At 51.9% G+C, this 26,878-nt stretch overlaps 11 protein-coding genes across 11 annotated transcripts; 7 read left to right on the forward strand and 4 right to left on the reverse strand.

Moving 5' to 3' along the window:
• Positions 1–685: 685 nt before the first annotated feature.
• Positions 686–3,761, forward strand: PHATRDRAFT_46293 (predicted protein; the record flags this gene model as incomplete). Its single annotated transcript, XM_002180488.1, has 2 exons — positions 686–2,716; positions 3,735–3,761. The coding sequence occupies 2 exons, from the start codon at positions 686–688 to the stop codon at positions 3,759–3,761; spliced, it is 2,058 nt and encodes a 685-aa protein (XP_002180524.1).
• A 777-nt stretch (positions 3,762–4,538) lies between these two features.
• Positions 4,539–5,347, forward strand: SUMO (small ubiquitin-like modifier). Its single transcript, XM_002180489.1, has 2 exons — positions 4,539–4,684; positions 4,915–5,347. The coding sequence occupies exons 1-2, from the start codon at positions 4,613–4,615 to the stop codon at positions 5,152–5,154; spliced, it is 312 nt and encodes a 103-aa protein (XP_002180525.1). The 5' UTR covers positions 4,539–4,612; the 3' UTR covers positions 5,155–5,347.
• A 31-nt stretch (positions 5,348–5,378) lies between these two features.
• Positions 5,379–8,878, reverse strand: PHATRDRAFT_27821 (predicted protein). The gene is made up of 2 exons (XM_002180683.1): positions 7,693–8,878; positions 5,379–7,602 (listed from the first exon to the last, which is right to left on the reverse strand). Exons 1-2 carry the CDS (start codon positions 8,056–8,058, stop codon positions 5,500–5,502), a joined length of 2,469 nt encoding a protein of 822 aa, XP_002180719.1. The 5' UTR covers positions 8,059–8,878; the 3' UTR covers positions 5,379–5,499.
• Positions 8,879–11,107: 2,229 nt separating this feature from the next.
• Positions 11,108–13,284, forward strand: PHATRDRAFT_46296 (predicted protein; the record flags this gene model as incomplete). Its single annotated transcript, XM_002180490.1, has 1 exon — positions 11,108–13,284. One exon carries the CDS (start codon positions 11,108–11,110, stop codon positions 13,202–13,204), a length of 2,097 nt encoding a protein of 698 aa, XP_002180526.1. The 3' UTR covers positions 13,205–13,284.
• Positions 13,285–13,421: 137 nt separating this feature from the next.
• PHATRDRAFT_36226 (predicted protein) lies at positions 13,422–13,973 on the reverse strand (the record flags this gene model as incomplete). The annotated part of the gene is made up of 1 exon (XM_002180684.1): positions 13,422–13,973. The coding sequence occupies one exon, from the start codon at positions 13,971–13,973 to the stop codon at positions 13,422–13,424; it is 552 nt and encodes a 183-aa protein (XP_002180720.1).
• Positions 13,974–14,487: 514 nt separating this feature from the next.
• On the forward strand, positions 14,488–16,556 carry PHATRDRAFT_46297 (predicted protein; the record flags this gene model as incomplete). Its single annotated transcript, XM_002180491.1, has 3 exons — positions 14,488–14,674; positions 14,738–14,973; positions 15,222–16,556. The coding sequence occupies 3 exons, from the start codon at positions 14,488–14,490 to the stop codon at positions 16,524–16,526; spliced, it is 1,728 nt and encodes a 575-aa protein (XP_002180527.1). The 3' UTR covers positions 16,527–16,556.
• Positions 16,557–17,303: 747 nt separating this feature from the next.
• Positions 17,304–18,802, forward strand: PHATRDRAFT_54552 (metal ion transporter). The gene is made up of 2 exons (XM_002180492.1): positions 17,304–18,064; positions 18,174–18,802. Exons 1-2 carry the CDS (start codon positions 17,503–17,505, stop codon positions 18,755–18,757), a joined length of 1,146 nt encoding a protein of 381 aa, XP_002180528.1. The 5' UTR covers positions 17,304–17,502; the 3' UTR covers positions 18,758–18,802.
• Positions 18,803–19,158: 356 nt separating this feature from the next.
• PHATRDRAFT_12674 (predicted protein) lies at positions 19,159–19,428 on the reverse strand (the record flags this gene model as incomplete). Its single annotated transcript, XM_002180685.1, has 1 exon — positions 19,159–19,428. A coding segment is annotated over one exon (270 nt), but the record flags the coding sequence as incomplete, so codon positions are not given.
• Positions 19,429–21,272: 1,844 nt separating this feature from the next.
• On the forward strand, positions 21,273–22,678 carry PHATRDRAFT_46300 (predicted protein). Its single transcript, XM_002180493.1, has one exon. It carries the CDS (start codon positions 21,333–21,335, stop codon positions 22,539–22,541), a length of 1,209 nt encoding a protein of 402 aa, XP_002180529.1. The 5' UTR covers positions 21,273–21,332; the 3' UTR covers positions 22,542–22,678.
• A 51-nt stretch (positions 22,679–22,729) lies between these two features.
• On the forward strand, positions 22,730–24,574 carry PHATRDRAFT_46301 (predicted protein; the record flags this gene model as incomplete). Its single annotated transcript, XM_002180494.1, has 4 exons — positions 22,730–22,878; positions 22,912–23,122; positions 23,155–23,442; positions 23,551–24,574. The coding sequence occupies 4 exons, from the start codon at positions 22,730–22,732 to the stop codon at positions 24,490–24,492; spliced, it is 1,590 nt and encodes a 529-aa protein (XP_002180530.1). The 3' UTR covers positions 24,493–24,574.
• Positions 24,530–26,543, reverse strand: PHATRDRAFT_46302 (predicted protein). The gene is made up of 2 exons (XM_002180686.1): positions 26,203–26,543; positions 24,530–26,043 (listed from the first exon to the last, which is right to left on the reverse strand). The coding sequence occupies exons 1-2, from the start codon at positions 26,376–26,378 to the stop codon at positions 24,705–24,707; spliced, it is 1,515 nt and encodes a 504-aa protein (XP_002180722.1). The 5' UTR covers positions 26,379–26,543; the 3' UTR covers positions 24,530–24,704.
• Positions 26,544–26,878: the final 335 nt, after the last annotated feature.

Below are 26,878 nucleotides of genomic sequence, written 5' to 3' on the forward strand. Positions count from 1 at the left end.
AGTGGATTTGATTCCGAAAATAGCTCACTTCGTAATTTTAACGCCTACCGGAAATTACCGCTTTTTAAAGTTTAAAAGCGTTAAAAACAACCCATTTTGGGCTATCTATGCTTGTGGCGTTGAGGCACGCCCCTGGCGGCGTAGTTCCCAAGCCGTGTCGATTCGACAACCTTGCGACGACACTGGAAGTTCTCCTGGTCCGTTCCGACCGACGTGCGTGCGATTCCTCTCCCCGTGAAAAAGTCTCTTTTGTTTCGTGTTGGTTTACGTCATCTCAACGAATCAGCCCAAGGATTCTCTCGTCCACAACGAATTGCCCTTTGTTTTTGGTTGTACTGTCACTCATCGTTTCACACATTTCTCATTAGTCACGCTACTACTACTCCCTACACGGAGAGAAAGTCGTTTGTTTCCCCAAAACAGTACACAGCGCAACGCACCACTGACTATCAACTCTCAAACACGGACCGGCGTGGGAAAGTCCTCATCCCAACGAACCCACACTTACAGCAGTTTACCTTGACGGATATTGTTGTTGTTGTTGTTGTTGTTATTGCTCGAGATCCATCCCGTGGCTGCAACATTGACACAGCAGTGCACATCACACAACGAATTGCCCTTTCGTGGACTGCGCATTCTCGCTATCAAAAAATACTCCTGCTCCCAATCCTTTGTTCGTACCATCATGACGTTCCGTGCACGACCCCGTGTCTCCGTCACTGGCTACCGCCGTCACCATCACTACCGGCAACGACGCCACTGGCCTTGCGTCGGACTCGTGGTCGTCGTTGGCGTGCTCGTCACCGCACTCTGGGACCAGAGCGACGGTACGGTACAGGCCTTTGTCGCGCTCCGACCAACGACACCGAGTCCGAAACGGTGCGGAGTTTCCAGTAGTTCCAGTTTCGATCGGAGTGCCGACGAACACGATCCACCCGCTGACGGTTTGTTGCAAAAGGCCGTGTCCAACGTGACCCGCTCCGTATCCACGCGCTTGTCCCGTGATGCGGCCGACGAAGCCAGTTTGGAACGGGAATTGGACCGCAAGAAACAAACACTGGCCTCGCGCCGATTACGACAACAACAGAGCTCGATCGTGGCGACGGGCTGGACCGCCGAACCCTACACGATTCGCTTGCCTCTCCCGAAAGACTCGTACAACAACAACAACAGTACACGTCTCGGTTTGTCACTCGCACAAGTCATCGACTTCGAAACGTTGTCCCCCGTCACACTCAATGTGGATCGATTGGTGTTGGAGCGCAGCAACGAAAAAAACAACCACGCCATTGGACACAGCGCCAAATTTGCTGATTCCTGGTCGCGTTTGGATTCTACTTTTCGGGGTATCGTCGTGTCCCGCGTCCAACCCGGCAGTCTCGCTGCACAGCAGGGTGTCCAAATTGGAGATATCGTCCACGCCGTGTCGGCCACCTGGGGCGATGCCGTTTGGCCGCAATCCACGTTGGAAGGCATTGCGTCGGCCTTGACCTCCCGACAAACATTGGCACGAACCACGCAACCCCGGAACAACGCCGCCAATACGGTACGGATGGATCTCCAACGACCCGTGCTACCGGCGGCATCCTCCACGGATCGGACCACCGCTACCGTCACGGCAGGAGTCCGCAACCAATTCGAATTGACCCTCCCGCGTCCGCTCGGTATTGATATCGACGAACGCGACGGTTACGTTGTGGTGACGGGTTTCGAACCAATGGCGTCGACTCTCGTGCGCATGGCAGTGCAGGTGGGGGATCGGGTGGTGGCCGTGGACAGCAGTTTGGGTGGAACCATGTGGCCCGTTTCCACCGTACAGGGCGTTCAATCCGCCTGTACCGGACGATTGCCCGGGAAACCCGTGACTTTGCGCTTTGAACGTCCCGTTGCCCAATTGCAAACGACGTTGACGTACGATGACGCGACGGGTGCCGTCCAACCCACCGTCTCTCAACCACCAATCCCGCGAACGTCGGAGCCAGCCAGTACGAATGTAGCAAAGAGCCAGCCGGTGCCGGATCCGCAAACGTTGTTGGCGCGGTGCCGGGATGTCCTGGAACGGTACGCTGTCGAACACAAGCACAACCAAAGGATCAGTAAAAGCACGGCCAAGGAAAGTACGGCCGCCCGCTTCAAGGACAAATATGGTGTTCCGGCTATTGTGGCTGACAAGGTGGTGGATGCCGTCGCGGCGGCACAAATTCCGTTCGATGCCGTCACACTTTCCATGGTTCTGCGCGCCTACCTTTCCGTCTCTCAGGTGGATCGGGCTTTGCAAGTGTTTGAAGCAGCCACGCTCGTGGCCGCGGACGGTTCCACCCGACCGGTGCCTTTGGGGCAGTCCGATACCACGTTGTACGTGCCCGACCGTGGCATGCCCAACGGTGGCGTCGAGGTCTCCGCCCCGGCACTCAACTTGTACACGGCCACGGCGGCACTGCAGGCGCAAGCACGCGCGGGCGATTGGAACGCCGTACGGCGACTATGGTCGGCGCTTCAACCCGGTCTCACAGCAAACAGAGAGTCGTACGGTGGCCTGGAGACGGCTCGTTGGGCCCCGGTGGCGTCGGTCGACACGACGTGTTACAACATTTTGCTGAGTGCGGCCGAACGTCGCCGACGTGATCCGGAAGCGTTTGCGCAAGCCGAACAGTGGTGGGAGCAAATGCAGGATCCGCCGGTCAGCCAATTCTCGACGACGGCCGACACACGTGTGGTACGGGACGTGGTCACGTACAATACCATGATGAGCGTATACTGCAATGCCGGCGAAGTGGACAAGGCTTTGGCCTTGCTGCCCCGCATGCGCCGGGTGGGCTTGCGGCCGGACAAGTACACGTACACGACATTGATCAAAGCATGTACCGTCAAAGGTGACGTGCAAGAATTGCTCTACGACATGAAGGAGCATAACGTGGCGGCGGATGTCGTAACGTACAATACCATGATTCGCGCGCTGTGCGAAGATCGCCGGTGGACGCAAGCAACGCGACTCGTAACGGAAATGGAGTGTCGAGGGGTATCCCCCGATTCGCAAACCTACGGGTTGCTCATGCACGCCATGCTCCAGGCCGACAAACCTAGTGCTTGTTTGGCCTTGTTCGAGTCGGCCTGCGCGTCCGAAACGTCGGCAGCCTTGACGGAAAACGTGTACCTCTATACGACGGCCGTTACGGCGGCGGCCGTGTTGGGAAATCACGAGCGGGCCTTGGAATTGGTGTCGCGGATGCAGGCCAACGGCATCAAACCGAATTTGAAAACCCTCACGGCAGTCATGGGTGCGTGTCTGGTCGCCGGGCAACCAGATTTGGCGGTACACTTGTACCGGAAACTGGAAGCCCCGGACGGGTACGCCATGTATCAAGGCATCCGCGCGCTGTGTGAGAACGGTGACGTTCACGAGGCAGCGCAAATTGTCCAGTCGCAAGTCAAAGGTAACCGTGTACTGAGCGGTAAGCAAATGATGATGTCGTACCAAACAATTGCCAACGCGGCATTGAAATCCCGCGACTACAATACGGCGCGCGATATAATTCGAGACTTGCTGCAGAAAAAGTACATACCGAACAAGAGTATGATCCTTAGCATGATGGACGCAATGGGGTTGACGGAACCTCTACGGCGACAAAGGGTATTAGCAAGTTTGGACACGTTCGACAAGGAAGCCGCGGCTCCCAAGTTTGTTTATCTACTGTTTCTTGTCGACGCGTTGCGGTTACGCAATTTGGAAATAGACGGGATTTTATATGCGTCAATATTAACGCTGGGATCACGGCTGGGTGGATTGCCTCGCAAACTTGCCGCTTTGTTGTCCCGAGTACGGACTCAAACGACCGCCAAACCCATGGTGTCATCGGATGAATCGTCTAACAGTGCCCCACTGGTATTTTCTGGTTGGGAAGATTTGTACCAACACTACGATGGGTACAAAGAGGAGCTGGCGATCGGCTCCTTACCACCGTTGCCGGTGCGGGTTTCCTCACGAGAGTTTCGGCAAGTCTTACGAGCGGAGCAAACCGTTGCCTACCGACCGTCCAATAAATCAATTACCACCAAACCGCCACCATCACCAAAGATTACGACTGCCTCGTTTTAACTCTTGGCCAAGATTGAAAGTCCTCTTTTTGGCTGATATCATCTACAATCGCTTCTAACCTTTCTGCTTATCTTCCGCATACCCATCATGCGTGTTTTGAACCTCCATATCTTACTACAATAATCATAAAACGACAATATATGAATAAAATTGTTTTTATGTTCTGCGCAACATAATATCAGATTTATTCATAACGAGACTAAAGCTTGCCTTTCGATTGCATTTGGTTTTGTTCCCACCACTGGCATAGGAGCGCGCCAAACCAGAACGAATAGCGAGAACGACTTTGAAACGACATTTACGTTCGTCCATCTGTTAATGGATTCTGTTCTCTTGTTCGCTGATCCAAAGCTTCCAAGAAATTCGATTTCGGACGGCCGGCGCAAAAATCCCGGCTTTTTGGCGCTCGACAATGGTAGTCGAGATCACAGTAAATGGTATCCAAACACAATCGTGGTCCCACTACAGCATTTTTCTTTCTTTCATCTTGCTTCGTTTTGAGTCGGCTGCCGAAATATGGACGTTCCCGCCACGACAGAAGATGTCAAAGAGAGTGCGGAATCGATCACGGTCCGCGTGCGCGATCAGGTACGCAAGCAAGTCTTCTCCTATTCCTCTTGACTGACGCTTATTGTGTCACACGGCAGAACTCGTGCCGCGCTTACTTGTTCCCAGCCGCTTTTTGTCGAGCTAGATGTGTCTTCATTTTATTGTGTTGTTGGTGTTGAAATTGTGTGATACCAAGCGGTAGAGTGTATATATTGCCTCACACCTGTTGTGCTGGAACGCCTTTTTCAACTTGGCTTTTGGAATGCCAGACGGGAGAAGAAACCTTTTTTAAAATCAAGAAAACGACCAAGATGCAGAAGGTGTTTGAAACCTACGCGACTCGGAAAGGAGTCCAAGTCAACTCGTTGCGCTTTCTCCTTGATGGGGACCGTATCACACCTGATCAGACACCCAAGATGCTCGAACTGGAAGATCAAGATCAGATTGATTGCGTCTTGGAGCAAACGGGAGGTAAAGGACACGGACAAATAGGAGCTGCTGCTCAGTAAAGAAAGTTACGGTGTTCATCGGGGATCATTTCAATGCGCAGTGTTTTGGAAACGCATCATTGCTACCGAGAGGAATCGACGATACTTTCCAAATAATTTGTGTGGAAAGCCGGCCTATATTCGTCAGTGCTGGCGACGACTTTTCTCGATTGTAAGCACAGACTAGATTCTAAAAAAGTACTCGGAAACATGCAACTCGCAAAGGTAGCAAATCTAGAGGACACTCATGTGCAAATATGTTACTATCAATGATGGTTTTCGTTAAGGATCACTGCTTATTTTGAAGCTCTCAAGACAACGCCAAGAGCTATGTACCGGAGTTATTGCTGTTGCGACGAACTGAAATTACCAGCTACTACCCCCGCGCGAGTTCTTGCTGCGTCCACCGTCGTAACGTCCTGAGTAGCCGCCAGACTGGCCGCCGCCTCCGTCACGACGATCGAAGCGCTGCCCGCCACCACCACGACCTCCACCGCGACCTCCACCACGACCTCCACCGCGACCATTGCGGTCACTGTAGCCCCCACGGCCGCCGCCGTAGCTACCTCCGCTGCCGTAGCTGCCTCCGCCACCACGTCCGCGGCTGAACCTGCCACCACCGTCACGGCCTCCACCCATTCGTCCAAAGTTTCGATCCCTTTCCACCGCAAGCGCCTTCAAAAGCTGGAAGGCGGCACCACCAGCATCGACAGTCTTGCTGAACTTCACCAAATTTTTGGCATCTTCCACATTCATATCGAATACAACAGAGCCCGATTCGCTGTTGGTCTGAATCCTACCAACCTGGCTGTCAAAGGCCAAATCTCCTTCCTGGTTGCTCATGCGTGACAGCTTGCCAATTGTGAACATGACATCGTTCGCCGCAACCGGGCGTCCACGTTCGTTCACCATCTCAACCGTCGCAAAGCCAACCTGGCCGGTCAGCAACGACCGGGATTGCACTTCCGACGCACGTCGGGAGACAGCAGCTAAACAACGGGCAACCACATCGACTGGGTCTTGCGATTCCAGAAGCTTGGCTGCTGATTCTTTGAAAAACTCAGCCGTCTCCTCAGGAATACTCTGCGTCGCAATCGCCGATGTTTTGGCGGCGGCGTTCAAAGTAGCCTCAGCGGACGGAGGTCCAACTAAATCGAACTTGAAACCATGCCCCAAATCCCGCTCAATACGGACGATGTCTCGGGACTGTCGCTGATTAAACAGCAGAACAGAGACTCCTTTCTTCCCGGCACGCCCGGTGCGACCAGAGCGATGCACGTAGGTGTCCACATCTCGCGGAGGATCGAACTGAATGACCAAATCGACATCTTGAATATCGATACCGCGCGCGGCCACGTCGGTGGCCACCAACACGTTGAAGGCCCCGCTTCGAAATGCCGCAAGGGTCGAATCACGTTGCTTCTGGCCGACATCACCATGTAGTGCTTGGGCAGTCAAGCTTTTGAAAACTCCTCCCGATACTAGCTCGTCCGCCTCACGTTTTGTTTCGGTAAACACAATCGTCTTACCAAAAATCTTTTGCTGCATGGCTTGGTTACCCTTGTTTTTCCTTTTGTGGGCAGCAGCAGCAATCGGGTTGGCAATTTCGAGTTCAATCTTGCCGATATCAGCATCCTTGGAGATTTCAACCGCAATAATGTCTTCCAAAACAGATCTTTTTGCATCGGCGCCGGGAGCAAGCTGAACGGCTAAATGACGAACCGTCTCGGCCACTCGAGCACCGCCCTTATCCGCCGTAGAGTCAATCGCCAAAACGTCCTTTTGGTACTGTCGGCCAATCTCCTTAACCCAGCTCGGTGTCGTGGCCGAAAACAACAAACATTGCGTTTTTTGCGGATTATTGGAACCGACGTTCTTCAAAACAACTTCCACATCATCCGCAAAGCCCATGTTCAACATTTCATCCGCTTCGTCGAGAACAGCAATATCACACTCACTCAGATCCAACGTTCCGCGCTCGATATGATCAATTACTCGTCCAGGGGTACCCACGATGACGTCCACTCCCTGTCGCAAGGCGCGAGACTGAGGGTCGTAAGACACACCACCGTGGAAGACTTCAACAAACAAGCCAAGAGGGCGGGCGACTTGCGAAAGCTCCTCCTGAACCTGCCGCGCCAGTTCCCGAGTCGGGCACAGAATAATCATGGATACCTTGCGTCCACTCTTCATGACTCCACGGGCATCGCGCTTGCCGTTTTCTGTAGTAAATGTTACGAGACGAGTCAATGCGGGTAATCCAAACGCTAGGGTTTTACCCGTTCCGGTACGACTGCGACCAATCACGTCACGTCGAGCCATGACTGGCCCAAAGGCTTCGGCCTGTACGGGTGTGAATGACGTAATTCCCTTCTCGCTTAGAACGTCAATTACCCTCTGGTCGAGACCGGCTTCGATCCAACGAGGATTACTCGTGGATAAGAGTTCGGGGTCCTTGTAATCAATATCCTTAAAGAAACGAAACAAAAAAGAATATCGTGAGATCGTTACGCTGATAAGAGTAGGCCCTGTGCATAATATATTTTCTTTCTTGCTTACCTGCTCTACCAATGGCGAAGGCATCGGATGGGAATTCTTCATGTGATTGACAGGCTCGACTCCAGCCGGAGTCTTGGCCTCCGTGTAGGCTCCTGCCAAAACATCATCCAATGCGGCGTCCAAGTCTTCTTCAACAGTTGCTTTGGTGGCCAGCATGCGGGCAAAAGGTGTAGAGGTCGAGGTTGGCATCACAAAGCCAGTCGCCCGTGTCGCAGAAGCCGCGTTGGGCACCAAGGCCACAGCGGACCGACGGGTCGACAGCGGCGCAGCCGTCGTCAAGGCTCGAACCACGAGCCGGGACGTGCGCTGAAGAAAGAGAGAATTTGTCATAATTACAGCAATAACAGTGTTTCGGGTAAATCTCATCGTCGGTGACGAGGGGAAGCGGCTTTCTTTTCTCTCTTTGAACTGGAGGAAAAGCGCGTACGAGTCGTTCAGAAGGGATCAAGAACGTATTTTATAGATCAAAACACTAACGGAAAAAGAGGATTTCAATTGAATCTGCTGTGCGGTCTTACTCGCATCAGTGGATCTATACCCAATTCACGACAATAAGCGCTGATGTAAGGGGTCCTCGTAGAAGGATGTGGTGTTTCGGGTCGTAGCGTTCTGCAGAAAACTCGATAACGGAAAAGGAAAATTGATTGGCAGATGCTTTCCACAATCTCGCCGCGTGCGTGTTGTGTGGTGCTGCGTTGGTTCTACCGTATATCCAGACAGACTGAGAGGGATTTGGACTATTTGTCAGACGCAGAACCCTATGTAAGAAGTAGTTCAGGGTTGTACGTACGTCGTAGCTACCGGAAAGACAATTTTCATTCTGAACTACCTTCAAAGACGCATGCCGAATCAAATCAATGAATTGAGACAAATGGACTGACTGTGAGTTTTTTTGCGAGTGGGAGAGCGACTGACTATGAAAGTACTTGCTAGGAAGAATGGCAAGTGGTTATTAAAATTGGCTTGCGCAGACTCACAATTGTTGTAATGCTTCAGACGCGGGGGGGAACGTCACAAATTCTTTGTTGGTCATTGGGCCTTAATATTTGAAAATATCTTTTTGAAACACTGGTCGACTCGGGCCCTGTGCATCTCCTCGTTTCCTGTCTTGGCTGCTCCTTTCTCGAAGTGATCTACTTTTTCAGCAATTTATCATCCAATCAGGATTGATGTGTGTGCCTACATGCTGTAGTGACGTCAAGGACAGCAAAAAGGTGGAATGTCGACCATGAAGATCAACTAGAGGAAAAAAATACCCATATATATGATCCAGATGTAGTAGCAGTCCTGTCACAAACGGTTGGTGACCTAACAACGAATACTCGGATACCACGGCTACCGTCGACGCAGTGTGGTTGGCCCACTGCGTTTCCGAAATCGACAAATGCTCACGGCTTGGGGAAAACTAGAAATTTATGTGGCACTGAACCATTGGTATACTTCTGAAGGCTTTTATCAATTGTGCCTTCACAAACAAAATTATATCGAAATGTAAAGCAATGCTGTTTAACGTGACGAGTTGGTCTCCACGAAAAGTCTCGCGAAGGTTTTTTCGCTTTCGGTTTTCTTCACTATCCTTAACAGTAAGCGATATATATATACTGGCAGTTTGCTTATCTAGCCCAAATCCGGCTACGAAACAAAGAGTGCAAACTTCGGCATTTTCTATCGCTCTCTTTGGCAACCCTGAATAAGTGAATGACATCTGATTTTCTGGATCGATAACATCTCCTCTACACCCAAAATTGGATGCTACAGGGTGTCTGCATCTACATTTGCGGACCGGACCGTCTGGATGGGAATGGGAATGGGAAAGGATCCTTCCGAAATGAGACTCTTACATTAATTAGGTAGCTGAAGAAACTAGAGCCTGCCAGATCGAGTCATGGATGGAAATGAGTCACAAACTCTCTCTGCTCTAAGTATATGGTTGAAATGTTGTCACACCCCTTTTTTCCTTGTAAGCAAGTTTTTGTCACAATACGTGATGGCTGCTGCTGCGCCTGCCGCTTGGCTTTCGGTTTCTGATTCCCTTGAAACCGGTCGAACTTAGATCGACAATGGCGAGCCGAAAACCAGTCATAGCAAGCACCCTCACAAGAACAACGAAATTTTACCCGGACAGATAATCTGCGATTGACTAGTCAACTTACTCAGCTCAGAAGGGGTACATCCGTTAACCAAGCTAGCGCAGACTTGCTTGAAATCCGTCTCTCGCTACGTTTCGTGTCTAGAAACACATCGTCATTCGACTGTTGATCCAACGTTCGGGCTATCTCCTGCAGCAGATCAGCGAAGTCCTCGTCAGTTTTTGCCTTTCATTGTCTTGTACCCAGCCTACGGCAAGAAAAGCAAAACAGGGGACAATCAGAAGTGGACTGGTCTTTGCCATTTGATCGCCCATTTCGGTATTTAGACAACAGTTCGAATGATCGCCGCAGCGATGGACCTCTTGGTACAGAAAGGTAGCAGTAAGCGGAGGCGTCCTTCGTCAAATTCTGCGTATCAAGATAACAAAAGCGCGACGACCGCGATGAAAATTACACCAGAGACCGCAGCGTTGTCTGGTAGTAGCAGTCCTGCCTCGGTCGGCAAAACCGTCTTGGCGAGTTCTCCAAATCAGGGAATGACAAGCAAGGAACCGAAGACGCCGGGTACTTCATCAGACTCACCCGCTAATCCGCATTCCCGGCAGTCCCATAAGCGCCTGGCGACACTGGCTGAAAAAGTACAAAAGGGGAAACTGCATCGTGTGGAAGAAAGACCAACATCACCATCCCAACAAGGACAAGTCGAGAATGCTGCAACCACGACTGCGCAAACAGTATCGACTAAGCCAACGCTTCCTCTACAAAATGATCCGCTTAGCGCGCCAACAAATATCAAGATGCCGCAGGACTGCCCTTTCGATCCAATCAAGCTTATACAACGGCGTCGCAATCTCTACCAGTATGTGCTGATAGAACTCTACTACCTAGAACGAGCGCAGCGACAGCCACACGTGCCCAAAACGTCCAAGTTTCTAAATATTGGCTTTCAGTGGCGTGATGCACCCGAATTGGAGATAGTGTTGGTGAAATTTTTTCAATCGTTCTACATGACGATTGGTTCCGTTCGATCTAAGTTGCTAACGAAAATTTTGAAGCAGGTTGTGGTCGTGGCAGAGGAATATGGATACGTGTTTGATCCGGAACACCACCAGGATGCGGAGGACAAGCCGTTGCGAAATCGGTTACGATGCTACTACAATACTTTGTTCCAAAGTAGCAGGCGTCGGTTCAACAAAGATAGCAGTAAGCCAGGATCGTCAGAGTATCGGGGGCTTCAAGAATGCGTTTTTAGTATTTGCCAATCCCTGTTGGCCCAATACCCGCAGCAGGATGAAAGGGAAAAGCAGATTTCAATGGAGAGTCTAATGTCGCAGAACTGGGATCCTGATCTCTTGGAAAACCGTCTCCAAACGATTCTTCTGAAAGCATTTAAGCAGGGACAAGAAAACACCGTGAAATCGATCGAAAAGTCCTCGGGGAAGGATCCGACTGTCATTTCATCCGAAACCTTTAGAGTTGCATCTGTAAACGCGACACAGAAGGAACGTGGGAAGGCATCAAAACGTAGTAGCAACGGTGACGGAAAGGCTGGAGCTTCCAATGTCCATCCATTGAAGAATCCAGACACTTTGACGGTACCTTCTAAGAATTTTCAGTGGTTCAAACTTCCTCTAGTGGGGCAAGCGCAACCCGTTACATCTACCAATGTCCACGAATCGCTTGCAGCAAATGCTGTCCCTACCGACGATCCCAGCGATACGACATGGACAAAATTTCCTGTAGAGGAATCGGCTGCGTGGCGCGCTTGGAATCGATACAATGAAGTGTATTCGGAATCGAAACCACCCACCGAGGAATTAAATGCTCCCGATCAAGATTTATTCTTCCAGACCGAGACGTTTGCGACTCTAGTACGTATGCGCTTGGCCTCTGGTTTAGTCGCGTCGGCGCTTCAATTATGCCATCGCCGTCTTAATGGTATATACCGTGCTGTCCAAAAAGCCATGCATCAAAATGAAACTTTGCATGTGGTAGTTTGGCGCGATCAGATGGCAACCTTGTGGTGCCTCTACGCGCACGTTTGGCTAGAAATTGGTGAAATGCTCTCGCCGGTGAACCCCGATGACCATAGCGAGACGCCAAACGTTTTTAAGAATGCTGCTGGCATCATTTTATCAGCAGCGACAACCTGTCCTATTGTAGGCAACCACGGATGGCTGTCAATTGCCTTGGCGCGCCTCGAAGGTAGTAAACACGAAGCCAAATATGTTTCCAAAGGTTTGGATATACTGTGGGATGGTCTGGATCGGGCTCACGTTCGCGCTGTCAAACCGCGTGTCAAATTGCATAACTTTTCCAAGTCGATTTGGCGTTCGTTTCGAATTCCGTCTACGGTGACTTGGAAAATTTCGGCGCTGAAACAGGATCCGCTCGTTCTAGAGAAACTTCGACGTTCGTTCCAGACCGTTGTGAACTTACCCGGTCGCATCGCGCTCCAGTCATACGCAATGGTTGACCACGCGAGTACGCGTATGCTGGCCGACGAATTCAATCGTTGGAACGATCTACTGGTACGATCGCACTTTACCGGCCCCGACGATGTGCTAATGAGCAGCCCCAACTCAGCCTCGTCTAGCTCCCTTGCCCTACTGGATTGGATGCTACCACTGATAAATCGCTCGTTACTGCCCGCGGATGTAGAAATGGAATACCGCTATACAGCAGCGGAGCCACTGTCCGACGCAACGCTGTTTAAGGAGCAAGGCAAAGATACTGACAAGGAAGAAAAAGGCGAAAGTAGTGGCAAGGTAGGAAACGGCGAACGTGACGCGAATGAGAAAAAAGGTAAAGATGTCGAGAAGGAAGCAAAAGGCGAAACTGACGAGAAGGAAACACCAGGCGACACATATATCAAGACTGTGGCGACGGATACTTTGTCCTTTGGGAAAGACGACAAGGACAAGCTTGGGTTTTCCGAGACTGCAGCCACAAGAGCACCGAAGGGATCGGAGAAGAGCACGGCCGCACCACCACCATCATTCTCGGGCCAGCAAGAGACTCTCTCAATCCTACCTTCAGCTCTGGTGTCGAGCAGGGAAGCCGATGTGGTTTCGCCGGAGAAGTCCGCGACTGCCAATCCGCAGGCGGTGTGGAAGAAGGCACCCCCGAGTTCATCCCCGCCGCCACCGTGGCAAACATCGGATTGCGAGGAAGACAGATTGGTGGAGGACCCCGACGACGACAAGTTCCATACACCCACGTTGTCATTGGATACTGTGAAAAACACGGCGACCGTGGTGACGTCTGGTGAATCTAGGAAAAGTCCGTTACGAAATAGACCCGCAGAGGCTGACCCCTCCAGTTTGACGGTGTGTACCGAAATCGAACAGGCTTGTCCGCATTGTCAAATTTTCGTGCCACCGCAGTGCATGCACTCACATCGTCAAGTGTGTGGTCGCTAACTGTAAATCACGATTTGGTACCAATTGCGATACTCCAACTCGGTGGAGGGAAGCATAAGCAAAGCCTTACATACTGTTAGAAACGAAACGTATTTAGATTTTCAAAATACGCTTGTTGTAGAATGGCCCGAGTCCATTTGTTTTGCAATCTAGAAAAAGCATGACACTACGAATCTACTAGAGACGATGCGCGTTTCGGCTTCCAGTTAGTCTGTGATTAACCAAAAAAGGTGGTGGGACGCACGGTGGAGTAGGTTCGGTCGGAAAGCGCCTTTTGTCCGCGTTTTCCGCTGGCGACGCGGTGCGGCAGGGGGAACTGGACCTTGGCCTTGGCGAACTGTGTGGGGTTGACGCGGAGGAGGTCCTTGGCGGCGACCTGTGCCGTGCGGATGATTTGTATGGAGCGGGGGCGGGTACGGTGTCGGCCAGCCATTTCGTCGTAGAGTTGCGAGACGGCGCCGGTGAGCTTGACATCCCGGAACTCGCGGTACATATTGTGCGTTCCCGAGCGGGAAGAGTAACGCAACCAAATGCCGTAGTTCTTGACGATGCGGCTGTTCTTCTCCACGAGCTCGACGCAGTCCAGGATTTCACCCGTCGTCTTCTTCATCTTGCGGAACTGGTGCATGTAGTACCAGAATTTAGACTTGGCGATCGTCGGGTTGGGGGCAAAGATGATCATGCGGTAGGCCTCGGGGTTGGGGTGTTCCTCGTTGGCGGCGTGGCGGCCGACCACTTGGTATTGGCGCATCAATCCAGCAACAGTCATGATTTCTGGGTACCGTTAGTTCGACGGAAAAGGAGACTGGTGGGTATTTCTGGCGGTACGAGAAAAGAGATACGGAAAAGAAGGACAGTGAGCCACGCAGTTTCGAGTAGCACGTACTCTACACACCGTGGAAGCGTCGTGTTTCCGTTCAAACGCAAGGAGCTAATGCGGTGGGCATTCGTCTCTACAAGAGCTGACCACCAACGACAACACTACCAACACACCTCTCACAAGAAGAGAAGAAAACAGTCAAGGCTGATGCAACACCGGCACAATACAATTCAACTCACTCACAGACTAACTGGGGGAGTAGCGATGGGGAAAGGCACGACGGTGACCCAACAGGCTCGGGTCGGGTCCGGGCTCGGGAGACAACTCCGGGCGAGAGGGGACGCCAGTTGGGCGTGCAAACACAGTGAGTGAGTGACTGACTGTGGGAGTTCCAAGTAAGGCGGTAACTGTACGTGCGATGGCCTCGGGTATTCACGGATGTCGGTCAGACACATTCACGAAAATGGCGCTCGTACTGCCAAGGCTGTTCACACGCTTCCGTCAAGGCTTTTTTCCCAATGGGAACGAAAAGAAGAGCCTGTCGAAGGCTCAGTCTTGCGGGATCCAGGGCCAGAAAAAAGCCTTGGCACGGGCGGGCCGGGGGCCGGAAACCTCGGGACGACCGGAGACGACCATGACAACGAGTTGCGGTACCTAGAGGTATAGGTAGTTAGTATACTTCCTCCCTGAGGGTCTCTAAAGTAACTAGCTAGGTAGTGAGTGGCAACAACAAACGACCAACGACACGATTGTCATTTACCGTACCGACGCAGCGTGCTCCCACACGACTGGCACCGAATCCTTCCGTCGCATCTCCTTCCCTGGTTCTTGCCGAACACCCAAACTCTGTCGTTGGCCCCGGACGGATTCCTTGATTGGTACGGGTCCGTTTCGGGTACGCGTAGAGGAGAGCCTAGTTCGAAAAGATTTGTTGCGTGGTTCGTGGATGGTGCGCTCCTCATTCTATCGTTCCAATTCGTGAGACTATTACTCCTGGGGAGAAAAAAGAAGGTCTCGTTGTGGGGGAGTTCAATTTCTAGAGGAAGTACCAGAAATTGACGAGACTGTGTCCACCGACGAGTCAGTTCGGACCCGGGGAACCTTCTTCCATTTTGTCTCTCTCTCTCTCGGCCGGTGTACCGCTATTGATACTACTACTACCACCAATCGCAGACCCCGTTACGAATATCCTTTTAGCCAAACCGGCACCGGAACGAGAGAATGCCTCCAGAGGATCAGCCGCAGCAACAATCCTCCGTCCATCAATCTCCCGTCACCACTCAAGATCGAAACAGCCTCCATTCGTTGGACACACCCGATGCGGGGACACACACAACGTTAAATACATCTCGTGACCCTGAACATCCCAACAGCAGCCCTTGTACTGCACGCCAGACCGTCCCGTCCACTCCCCAACAAGCTTTGGAAATCATGGAATCGCCTCTTCTCTCGCCATCTGAAGACGAGGCTTCCTCCCGGGATGACGATCAGACCAATGGTACCACCAATCACCTAAACAACCAAAATCATCACCGTGTACCCGCTGATACCGATGTTCCGTCTAACGAACGCTTATTGGGAACCGCCTTTGTCTCTTTTATGGGTTTTGCCATTGTGCAAACAGTCTTTGCCTTTATTGCCGGAAGTCAAGCCATGCTGGGAGATTCCGCCGCCATGATGGTGGATGCGCTTACTTACGGTTTCAATTACTTCGCCGAACGACAAAAAAACCGGGACGATGACGACGACGCGACGACCACCATGTCACGTCAACTTCGCGCACGACTCCGTCGCAAACGCACGTTGATTTGGGAACTCATCCCACCCTTGATATCCGTGGTGACTCTCGTTATTGTTACCGCCTTTGTGTTGCGCCAGGCCGTCAAAGTTTTAGTTCTGGACGCCCATCGTCCGAAAGATCAACAACACATTCCCAACGTCGAACTTATGCTGGCCTTTTCTCTCTTGAATCTTGCACTCGACGGACTAAACGTCTTTTGTTTCGCCAAGGCCAAGCACTTGATGGGCTACGCTACGGTCGAAACCTCGATTGCCCCGCACCACGAACCCCTCGAGGCCTTGCCTACACCAAACGTGCCGTCGGAAGAATTGGTAGTGTCCAGAATAGCCAACCACCGCACTGCGGAAAATCACGGAGACGACGATAGCTGTGGGGAAGAATCGGATCAGTACCACGACGACGATGGCACGAATCTCAACATGTGTTCGGCCTACACGCACGTATTTGCCGACACGCTGCGATCGTTCGCCGTCATTTTGGCCGCCGGCATTGCCTTGATTGTCGATCCGGTCACGCCCGAAGTTGCCGACGCAGCCGCGGCCGTGGTCGTTTCGGGCTTGATATTACTCTCACTTGTGCCCCTCGCGCAGGGACTGGTACGTACGGCCTCGGAACTGTCCGCCCTTGTTGCCGAAGAAAAAAAGCGGGGAACGGACGAGCCCTGGACAGAGGGTGTTGCTTGTCGAGGGGAAGTAGTGTAACGAGTAGCTAGTTAACGAGTTGACGTAACGAAAGCGTAGCTTCCACGGAGTGTCCTGTGTGGGGTGTTTTGGCTAGGAATGAGTCGAGCATGGGATTGAGGACGCATTCAAGAAAGTGGAAAATTGTCTGAACTGTGGGATTCCGCGAAAATGATAAAATGCCGATGGAATAGTGCTTGCTGAAGTTTTGGAAAAAGAGCATGAAAGATTCAGTAACATTGTCTCAATACTTCTTGACTTTTTACTGCAAATGGGAGAACAAAGTCTGCATGCTGGCTGGTTCCAAATGGCCCTACTAGATTATTCAATCCTTCTTGCGAAAAGCCAGTGGAGGAGTCAGTTTTGCTTCATAGTGACTACGACGAAAGAATATGTTTCTTCCAAGACGTTGGTGCGCGAAGGAAGAAATGCTACGGCATTGCACGCTTATCACGAGCGATCTGATTGAGAGAAAGGAGGTCGTTCCGAGGCTCACATTTCGAGTCAGAGACCATCATTGACGAAATGGCATGGTGGATATCTAATAATTTAAAAAAAAAGCGAAGGATGATCTCACTGTCAATCAAAGAGAGAAACAGCCTTGCTTGAGAGGATTGTAGTCTTGCGTGATACTTGATACGTGATCCAGCACACAAGAAATGGCCTTGACACGGGCCGACATGCGTCAAGGAGGAAAGCCAGGAATGTACCATCACAAACGGACTGGTGGGAATAAAATCACCATGGTGACAACATCCTGAGACGAGCTTTACAATTAACGCGGTCCAGCGTAGGAGTTGCATAGTCTTCAAGTGCGTTGCCTACAGTGCTCCTGCACATTTTTTTAATTCATCAGTCGGCCTTTGCTCATAAAAATGGAAAGATCCGTCGATCATTGGACCCTTCATCCGCAACTTTTGTGGTATTCTTGTGTGGGGCTTCCACGGATCGTTCATTCTCATTTGTCGAGACGACCTTAACGACTGTCCACGAAAGGATGGAAGACGAACTGCAGCAACAGTTTTTCGTCAATGTAACCCCAACAGATGATCAAGAATTGGACACAACCCCGTCATGGGATAAACCCGATACATTGATGTCTCCAAAGTCCTCAACCTGCAGCAACCACAAACACCAGGAGATCATTTCGTCCAATCACATCCCTGCTACTTCGCGGACCCCCGAAGAAGCGAGTGAAAGTGTGAAAACTCTGAGCTTTCCGCTATCGGACGAGAACCGCTCCACAGATCTTGATTCGAACAAAGATACCAATCACACAAACTCTCACAGTCACCTGTACTACAACCAATGCCCGTCCAACAAACGCTTGCTGGGGACCGCCTGTATCTCATTTATGGGCTTTGCTAGTTTCCAAATGGTCTTTGCCTTTGTCGCGGGCAGTCAATCCATGCTGGGAGATTCTGCCGCCATGATGGTGGACGCGTTTACCTACGGATTTAATAAACTGGCGGAACAGCAAAAGAATCGGGATGACAAGAGCTCGTCCAAGTCCACCGATGTTTTGTCATTCCGCGACCGGATTCGACTCAATCGCAAACGTAGAGCTGATCCCACCTCTCGTTTCTGTGGTGACTCTTACTATTGTCACGGCCTTTGTGTTGCGCCGTGCCATACAAGTTTTGATACTGGACGCCCATCATCCAACAGATAACCAGAATATCCCCAACGTGACCATCATGCTGACATTTTCAATTATCAATCTCGCAATCGACGTATTGAACATCTTTTGTTTCGCGAAGGCCAAGCACCTGCTGGGCTACGCCACTGTTGAACCAAAGATCACTCCGGATCGACGAGGAGCCAAGGAGTCGTGGACTTCAACGCAGCAGATGGAAGAATCGATGACAAAGGAAGTGCGTCACATCCAAGGAGAGAGGTACGATGAAGATGACACCATAAAGGAGGGATTCGCCCATTCCCACCACGACGGCACTAATTTGAACATGTGTTCGGCCTACACGCATGTGTTTGCCGATACACTGCGGTCGCTTGCCATTATTTTGGCCGCCGGCATTGCTTTGACTGTGCATTCGGTCAAGCCCGAGGTTGCGGACGCGAGTGCCGCTGTGGTTGTCTCGGGCTTAATTCTAGTCTCACTCGTGCCGCTCGTGAGGGGATTGACTCGGACGGCGTCAGAATTGTGCGCCATTGCGGCCGAAGTACGGCAACTTACACGAAAGGTAGATTTGTTGCAGAGTTCGCGTACGACTACTGTAGTCGATATGGGATAGGCCATTACTGCACCGTCTGTAGCCGTCAAAAATTGTCCCTGCTAGCTAGATACTCTAAAATTTAGCCTTCGTATCAAACATGCACATTATCCAGAAATGGATTGTTTTATTCAAATCACACGCGCTCTCGTCGAGCTGACGGAACGTATATTACAAACATACACAATGTCTCGATTGTTCAACCGTCCAATACACAACGACGTTATGCCAGTCCCCATCAGACGGCGGCTACTCAGCGCAATATCATTCATTGGTCCTCCTTAGTGATAATGGTGTTGCGCGTAGGGATCGACGTGATGGTGATGTTGGGTGCTATCGTGATAAACATCGTAGCCTGCGTTAGGATCATGATGGTAGTAAGGATGCTCCACGGCGGATGGTGGCGCGACCGCTTGTTGGTTGGCCGTATACTGTTGCATTTCCATCTGGAAGCGAATCTTGTCTTCGGTGGCCACTTCCTCGAACCTTTTCTTTTCTTCAGGCGTCAGTGCCCGCCAGCGCTCGCCAAGCACTTTACCAAGATCAACAAATTTAATGCCAGGGAATTCCTGGAGTACTTTCGGTCGCATTTCGTTGGTGAAAAAGACGTAAGCGCCGCTCGCGCGTTTGGGGGCGGCTGGGTCCTTGGGACCACGTTTGTTGCGCTTGCGGGGACGGTGGTCTTCAATCAAGACACCACGGGCATCGTGACCGGGTGGTGGCACGTAAGCGGCGATTTCTGCGTCGTACCGGGCCTTGTCTTGCTGGGCACGGGCTTCCCATGTCGCCTTTTCTTCCGGGGTAAGGTTCTTGTACATGTGCGACGTGTATTTGGCGAGTTGGCCGAAGGTCATGCCCGGATTTTCGCGCTTGAACTGCTCCCGCATGGCGTTCTGGTAGAGCAAGTAGGCTGACATGTTGCGCTTGGGCGCGTTAATGTCTTTTTCGGGTTTGCCTTTGCGGCCGCCTTTGGTGGTGACGGGCGAGACAATCGCGTCGCCTTTGGGATCGTAACCCGGTGGTGGTTCGTAGGAAGCCAGCTCGTGTAGGTACCGTGATTTGTCCGCTTCCGCACGGGCCACCCAAGATTCTTTCTCCGTCGGTGGCAGCTCGGAATACATGGCGGAGGTGTACTTGGCGAGTTGTCCAAAGGTCATTCCCGGGTTGAGGGCCTTGAACTGATCGCGCATGGCATTCTGGTAGAGCAGATAGGCCGACATGTTGCGCTTGGGAGCGCCGGGGTCGCGTTGCGGACGTTTTCCCATGTTCTTCGTGGTTTAATCGGTGAAACTGGAGACTAGAGAGATGAGGCTTTAGCTTTAGATACCGGAAGGAACATAGATAGGGTTAGTTCGTGTCTCGTTTGTCGTTCCACCGTCACAGGACCACCAACACAATAACCCGGATATTCTTTGAATTTTCAGCGACACGAACAAACCAATCAGTAGGTATTGAAGTAACGAAGAACGCGACTCGCGCGTGGGCAGGATTCCTGAGGCAGCTGAAGGACCTCGTGCGAAGGGCGAAAAAGGGGACGCTTTTGCGGCCCAAAACGCTCTCGTAGAAGGCAGGTAGAGGCTCAACGGCAAGGTACCGCAGCCGTAGCCATGGTACCACGTCTGTTCATTCCGGTAGAGAGTTCCACATACCTGCATTTCTACTGTCGATGAATACTACTCGTGTCATCTTCAAACACCGCACATCCGATACTTTCCCAGAACGATCCTTTGACGTGTCCGCCTCCACACACGGACAAAGTTTGCACACTACGTACGTACCACGACGATTGTCACCTTTGGCTTGGTTCAACAGCATCAAATTATGGGCCGTCGTTGGAGAAGATTACCATACCCCTCTGGCGAGAGCGATCCATTCCGGTACCACCGGGTACCAGCCGTGATGGTGTTTGTTTGTCTATGCTAGGGTTAGGGGTTTTAGATTTTCGTCTACCAGAGAGCTCGGGTTTCTGCCTTCGGACATGTGGTCGTTGTGAACGTGACTGTGACAGGTTCCCGAAGTTTTTGTCTTTTGGCTCGTGTAGAGTTTGCATATTCTCAAGTTCGTATATATTGACTCCGGGAATGAGAACATTTTAGTCATATTGGACGACTATGCACCCTCTAGTATAGCAGGAGACAGGTCGGTCAGGCGTTCACAGAGTTGTTTTCGAATCTTCAGTTCTCACTGTCAAGGCATTGGCGGTTTTCCGAAGCAATTCGAAACTATATGCTATAATAAGTGATTTTAGGCATATATAATTACATTATGCTACGAAAGTCAATCTAGACGGAAATAAGAAACCTCAATTTCCATTTCCAGCATAATTATCTTTGAGAGAGCGTGCGTAGGAATACTGTGGTCACGATAGTAGCGGTATCAAGATTGAGCAGTGGAAGGGGAAGGGGGGGGGCGTCTTTTTGTTTGACAGTCTTTATATTTTACCAACTGCCTCTAGGTAACTAACTAACTGGTAGCTCGAGAAGCTGTCATTTCTACTAGTAGAGAGAACTGGTAGAGGGATTTACAAAAAGTACGATACCCATTCGCTTCTTGCTCGCATGGTTGTTACGAGATCATTTCCCGTTTTCTTTCCACCATGATGAAATTCTCAAAGCACTCGTGTACCGTAACGCTGCTAATTTCGCTATCGATTGGTCGGACCCTGTTCCACTTTCGGGATTACACCGGCTCGTCTCTGCAGGATTACGGCGTCTCGCAGCGTCGCGAAGCGGACGAAGGGCCAACCCGAAACGATTTCCGGGCGACCAAGTCGGATTCGCCAAACCCGTACAACGCCATCGACACGGCGGTTGGCAAATGCGCCATCAATCTGTTCGGGTTGCCCCGAGCATTCGAGTCCCTGGTGTTGCCGTCGCTGGTCCAGAATGTGATTGGTCCCAACGCGCTCTACAACTGTGATTTCTTTGTTCACTACTTTTACTTGACGCACGAACAGGCGGGTCGATCGGGTTCCGGTGGTCGCATCAACCCGGACGAGGTACTGTTACTGAAAGAAGCCGTTCACGCCGTTTCACCCGACTCGGTGGTGGAGATTCGGTACGATCACGAACAACACTTTTGGGATCAGTATCAAGCGTTTCTGGACAAGGTCCGGACGACCAACGGAACCGACGGACACTACTTGTATTATCCGTGGCGTGACAATACGTTCGTGTATCCGCAGACGATAGACAATATAATCAAAATGTGGCACAGCGTCCAATCGGCTTGGGAAACAATGACGGAGCAGGAAGGCGTAACGTCGGAGCGGTACGATCGTGTGGCCATGTTGCGGTTGGACGTGCTGTACGTGACCCCGATTGATGTCTTTCGAGTGCACCGGCAACCTTTACCGGAGCGTACCAAAGTAGCCGTGGTTCCCGCCTTTGCGCGGTTCCCCGTGAACGATCGCATGATTGTGGGACCACGCGACGCGGTAGAAATATGGGCTGCCCAGCGATTTGAACGTATCGAGACGCACGTGCAGCTCGTGCAAACGAAAGATCCGGGCTGGGGCATTCACGACGAAAGATTCATGAGTTGGACGGTTTTTCCGGCCATTCGAGCGACCAACACGACCATTGTGGAAGACAACTTTATCTGTTTCTTCCGCGCCCGCGCGGACGAGACGGTGCAGATTAGCGATTGCCAGAACGGGGACCAGAACGCTGCCGCTCGGTCCATCGTGAAGAGTCTTGGAAAAAACAGGGTAAAACTGGTGGAGTCGATCCTGGGACGGAAATGTCTCAATCGAACAATCCATGCACGCTCGAAAATAAGCCTGTCCTGTCCAAAAACACTATAGCCTAAACGTAAATAGTTCGGATTGATAGATATACCCTTTTTCTACCGGTTCGCACCGTGACGAAGAGTAGAAAGTACGAGTTCGCGATAAACGAGCGTTCTTTTGGGCCTCGTCACTTCGCGGGTCGAGAGAGCCCGGGGTGAGCCATTTGGCAATGGGTAAAATGTCCATGAAATGGGTTGGAATCCATGGGTCCTTCCGATGGTCCATGGGTTCGGTCTATGGGGTTTTCGTCTATGGGGTTTCCGGTCTATAGGGTTTCCGTCTATGGGGTTTCCGTCTATGGGGTTTCCGTCTATGGGGTTTCCGTCTATGGGGTTTCCGGTCTATGGGGTTCGTACGTACAGTGGGTTCACTGTCATTCGTGTAGGGGTGGAAGAGACTCGTTCCTCCTCGATAGGCTAGCTACTATAGAGGGCTCGATGTGGACTGGTCGATACGGAAGACGGACGGGCGTCCACGAAAGATCCCGATACAATCACGTTCGGGATCCGATCCTACGGGCCGTGTTGCACGCACGCGCGCGTGTTCCCAATCGTCCCGCATCGGTTGGGTCTCCAACGGTCGATGGTTCGTCACGTGTGTGTGTGTGTTCTACGCGACTGTACCGAAGCCGACACGGGCAACCAACAAACTGGAAACCGCTCTCGACCCAATAGTACCTATTCGCGTGGAAACCGTCGTACCCCTCCTCGTCGTTCCAAACCCCTCGTGTGCGATTCCGCGAACGCACCGGAGTGCGCGTGTTGTACCAGCCTACCGAGCCTTCCCACACACCCGCGATACACAAAAAACCAGTGACTTGCCCGGTTCGTTTCTTTGGCAGGTATTCGCGTGTATTCCATTCTCGACCATCCTAGTGTACCCGCAACACCATACTCGTCTCCCATTCCAAGGTATAGTGTGTGTGTGTGTGTGTGTGAGTGTGTTTCACTCTCATCGTTGGAACTTGGGTAGATCGTGCATCCAATACACACACATATTCATATAGACACACACACACACGTAGAGTATGGTAACTCCCGTTCCGCACAATCCCTTCCGTACGGAAGGCAAGGAACCGTGGCGTCGTCCGGGAGGACCGTCGGGGGGTCCACCACCATTGCATCATCCACCCCATTCGTCTCGTGCGTGGACTGTGTGGGTAACCGTCCTCACCGTCGTCACGGCCACGGCGTGTGTTTTGGGCTACGGCCGGCCGTCACCCACCATTTCCACCACGTTGACAACGTCGTCGTTGCCGAACGCACCGACGCGTCCACGATCCGCTGGAGGCGTGCGGGGACAATCCGCACGAGCCAGTGACGCCGTTGTGGGGGAGACGTCCGCACGAGTCGGTACGAGTCCGGAAGCCGCGGAACAAGCAGAACAACGCACCGACGAAGCCACGTGGGAAGAAGAACGATTGGCGCGGGAACGAGTGCGTCCGGAAGACAAGTCCTACGTGAATCTCTTTCCCGCCGACGTGACCAGCAAGCATCTTATTGATGCGGCCAAGGGAAAAGTCAAGAAACGCAACGATAAACAAGAAGTGCTGACGGGCGATCACGTCTTTGGACGGGATCCGGAAGAAGCAACCGACGAGGAAGAAACGGAAGAACAGAAGGAGCGAGAGGAACCGGTTGTCGACGAACCAGACGAACCCAGACAGGCTCCCGAAGTACAACTGGTTCATACGGAAAAAATGGTAGCCGAAGTAGCCGCAGCGGAGGATGAGAAACAGAAACAGAATGCCCAGGACAACACCAATCCTGAACTCCGAGACTCAGTCGCCTCGGCAAAGGCTCTTGCGTCGTCCGAGGCCAACAGCACTAGTACTACAGCCAACAACAACAACAACACTACGGGCAGCGAACCAATGGGCACCTCCGAGGACGCGTCCCATAAAGTTGACTCGCAACCGGCTCCCACGGTAGTGCTCCCCCGGGAAGACGCCATCCGCGAATCGTGACGACGTTAAGACACTGTTTCCGGGAGACGCGTCCCTTTGCATACCTAATGCATCTTTATACGTTATCTCTTTATATACACACAGATACACTCATTCATACGTACGTACGTACGTACATAAACAGTAGCACTCAACCCCAAACCAACCAAGAGTCGTCGGTATGGTTTTCCACGCGTCGCCCCAAAACCGGATTGCTGTACGTTTGCCATTCGTTAGCTTTGCTGACCCTGAATGTCGGCGTCGACCGCTTCCGCTTCGTCCGCAATCGGATCTTCCTCCGCGTCGTCCAACGCGTTGATAAAGCCCTTGCCCCCCGCCAGTTCCCGGAACTTGTCCATAATGGGTGTCACGTCCGCGGACGAAATCTTGTTGAGCATCAACAGCGACGCCACCAGGAATTCGAACTGATCCACGTTGTCGTCGTGTTCGTACGCCTGTAGTTCGTCAATGAACCGACGGGTTACCTTGCGGCGTTCCCACACGTACCGTCGTCGGACTTCCGCCAATTCGGCACGTAACGCACCCAGTTTGCCCAGACAATTGCCCACAAAGTAGGTCGATAGTGTGAGGTAAAAGATTTGGAACCATCGTAACTGAAAGGGCATATCCAAGTCACCGTATCCAATTGTCGTGGTGGTCTGGATGGCCCAGTACAACGACGTCATCCACGTCCACTGCTGCTCCTCCACCTCGGAATGCCGGGCGTAGTACCGCGTCACAAAGACGCCAATCAGGTTGAGGAGGACGAATTGGACGACAATCTCCGTTATCTTGACGAGTTTAACGCGGGCGACGCGGGTGTAGAGAAAATCGTTGGGGTGTGGATCACCAATGAAGAAATTGGCGATCCAAGCGTCGTAGGTGTTCAATGGCGAAAAGGCGTTGCCGGCGGCTGCCGAAAAGGCCACCACGGCCACGACAATCGACACGATCATGTAGAGCGATCCGATGAAAGACCGCCACCGTGGGGATTGCTCCACCTTTAAATCTCCGTACCCGACCGTGGAAAGCGTCGTCGACGCAAAGTACAGACTCGATAACCACCCGTCGTAGGAACGGCCGAGATCCACGCAAATGGTGTCTTCTTGGACAATGTGACAGAACAGAATAGGCGTAAAAAAATAGTAGGCAAAAATAATGAGACAAGCGACGCGCATTTCCGAACGCAACCAGGGCCAACGGGCCACCACCCGGGTATAGTAGAAGGAAAAGTCTTGGTAGTGCAACCAGTCGTCGTCGTGCAGTAGTAGTGTTTCCATCGCCCGATCCAGCACGACCGACAAGGCGGGCGCCACGTTGTAGAAACCCAAAACGCCCAACGCGCGGGTCCAGACCTCCGGTGTCCGCGACGCTTCTTCGGCAATCCGGGAGCGCAAGACTTCGAGATCGGTCCGACTAATTTTGGTGGAGTCGTAGCCCTGTTCGACGGCAATCTGGCGACACTCGGTGAGAAAGCGGACACGGACGGGAAACGTAATGACGACGCGATTGGCCCGGAGTGTTTCGATTCGTTCCGCCATTTGTTCCACTTCGGATTCGCCGCGGTGTATACTGCATTCGAGAGAGAAACAACACGAGAATGGGGGGGTGTTATAAAAGGAAGAGACAGAAAGGAAAGCCAACCGTGTGAGTGGCGGTACGGTACGTTACGGTGCCTCGGAGTAGATACTCAGGATTTTGCTTCTCCACAGTGGTATGTTGTGTACATACCTGGAGAGTCGGTGATCGCCGGACACTTCATTTTTCATGTGCGAGGGAGGTCGGGACGACGACGATGATTGGCCCGACGGGCTGTGAGTCACGCTGTAGGAATAACTCGTCGTTGGTTCTTCCCGGATCGTGTCCTGGTGGATACCGCCGCGGTGTGCATCGGCCGTGTCACTCATGCTGGACGGTTTGTTCTACCAGTGCGAATCCGACGGAGCTTTAGAGGAAACGGACGACGACAAATCAGAGTACGCAGTAACGGTATCGCAGTGGAAGAAGCTAACTGTAAGGGGAATCGAACGGATAGAAGAAGGTGGTCGACGGACTTGGTAGGTAACAGGATATTGGGAAGCATCCTTTTGGGATAACTCACAGTCATTCCTCGTCGGGCGAAAAAGGTGCGGTGATTCGGAAGATTACGAAGGATTCGATCGAAGTCCATAAGTAGAGTTCCCACCCCGAGGGGGCCTAACTAGAAGTCGCTGCGGAAGACACAATCCGCTGTGCCCGCAAAAACAATACGGCCCAGTGGAACGGAACCAAAGGACCCGCAAACTTGGTATCTTACATTAGCTAGGGGAAGGGTTAATTGATCCAAACGGTGAGAATGACGTGGTGTGTGACACAAGTAGCGAGAAAATAACCCCTTCCACAAAAAGTGTGCGGAACGAACAATTGT

The sequence above is a fragment of the Phaeodactylum tricornutum genome, chromosome 9 (genome assembly GCF_000150955.2).
Source record: "Phaeodactylum tricornutum CCAP 1055/1 chromosome 9, whole genome shotgun sequence".
NCBI lineage: Eukaryota > Bacillariophyta > Bacillariophyceae > Surirellales > Neidiaceae > Phaeodactylum > Phaeodactylum tricornutum.

Coding starts and splice junctions, on each gene's coding strand:
- SUMO (XM_002180489.1), top strand. CDS start 4,613: ATGGACGTTCCCGCCACGACAGAAGATGTCAAAGAGAGTGCGGAATCG. Junction 4,685..4,914: donor CGGTCCGCGTGCGCGATCAG/GTACGCAAGCAA, acceptor TTGGAATGCCAG/ACGGGAGAAGAAACCTTTTT.
- PHATRDRAFT_27821 (XM_002180683.1), bottom strand. CDS start 8,058: ATGAGATTTACCCGAAACACTGTTATTGCTGTAATTATGACAAATTCT. Junction 7,603..7,692: donor CTTCGCCATTGGTAGAGCAG/GTAAGCAAGAAA, acceptor CGTTTCTTTAAG/GATATTGATTACAAGGACCC.
- PHATRDRAFT_54552 (XM_002180492.1), top strand. CDS start 17,503: ATGGAAGACGAACTGCAGCAACAGTTTTTCGTCAATGTAACCCCAACA. Junction 18,065..18,173: donor GATTCGACTCAATCGCAAAC/GTAGAGCTGATC, acceptor ATCATCCAACAG/ATAACCAGAATATCCCCAAC.
- PHATRDRAFT_46300 (XM_002180493.1), top strand. CDS start 21,333: ATGATGAAATTCTCAAAGCACTCGTGTACCGTAACGCTGCTAATTTCG.
- PHATRDRAFT_46302 (XM_002180686.1), bottom strand. CDS start 26,378: ATGAGTGACACGGCCGATGCACACCGCGGCGGTATCCACCAGGACACG. Junction 26,044..26,202: donor GGCGATCACCGACTCTCCAG/GTATGTACACAA, acceptor TCTCGAATGCAG/TATACACCGCGGCGAATCCG.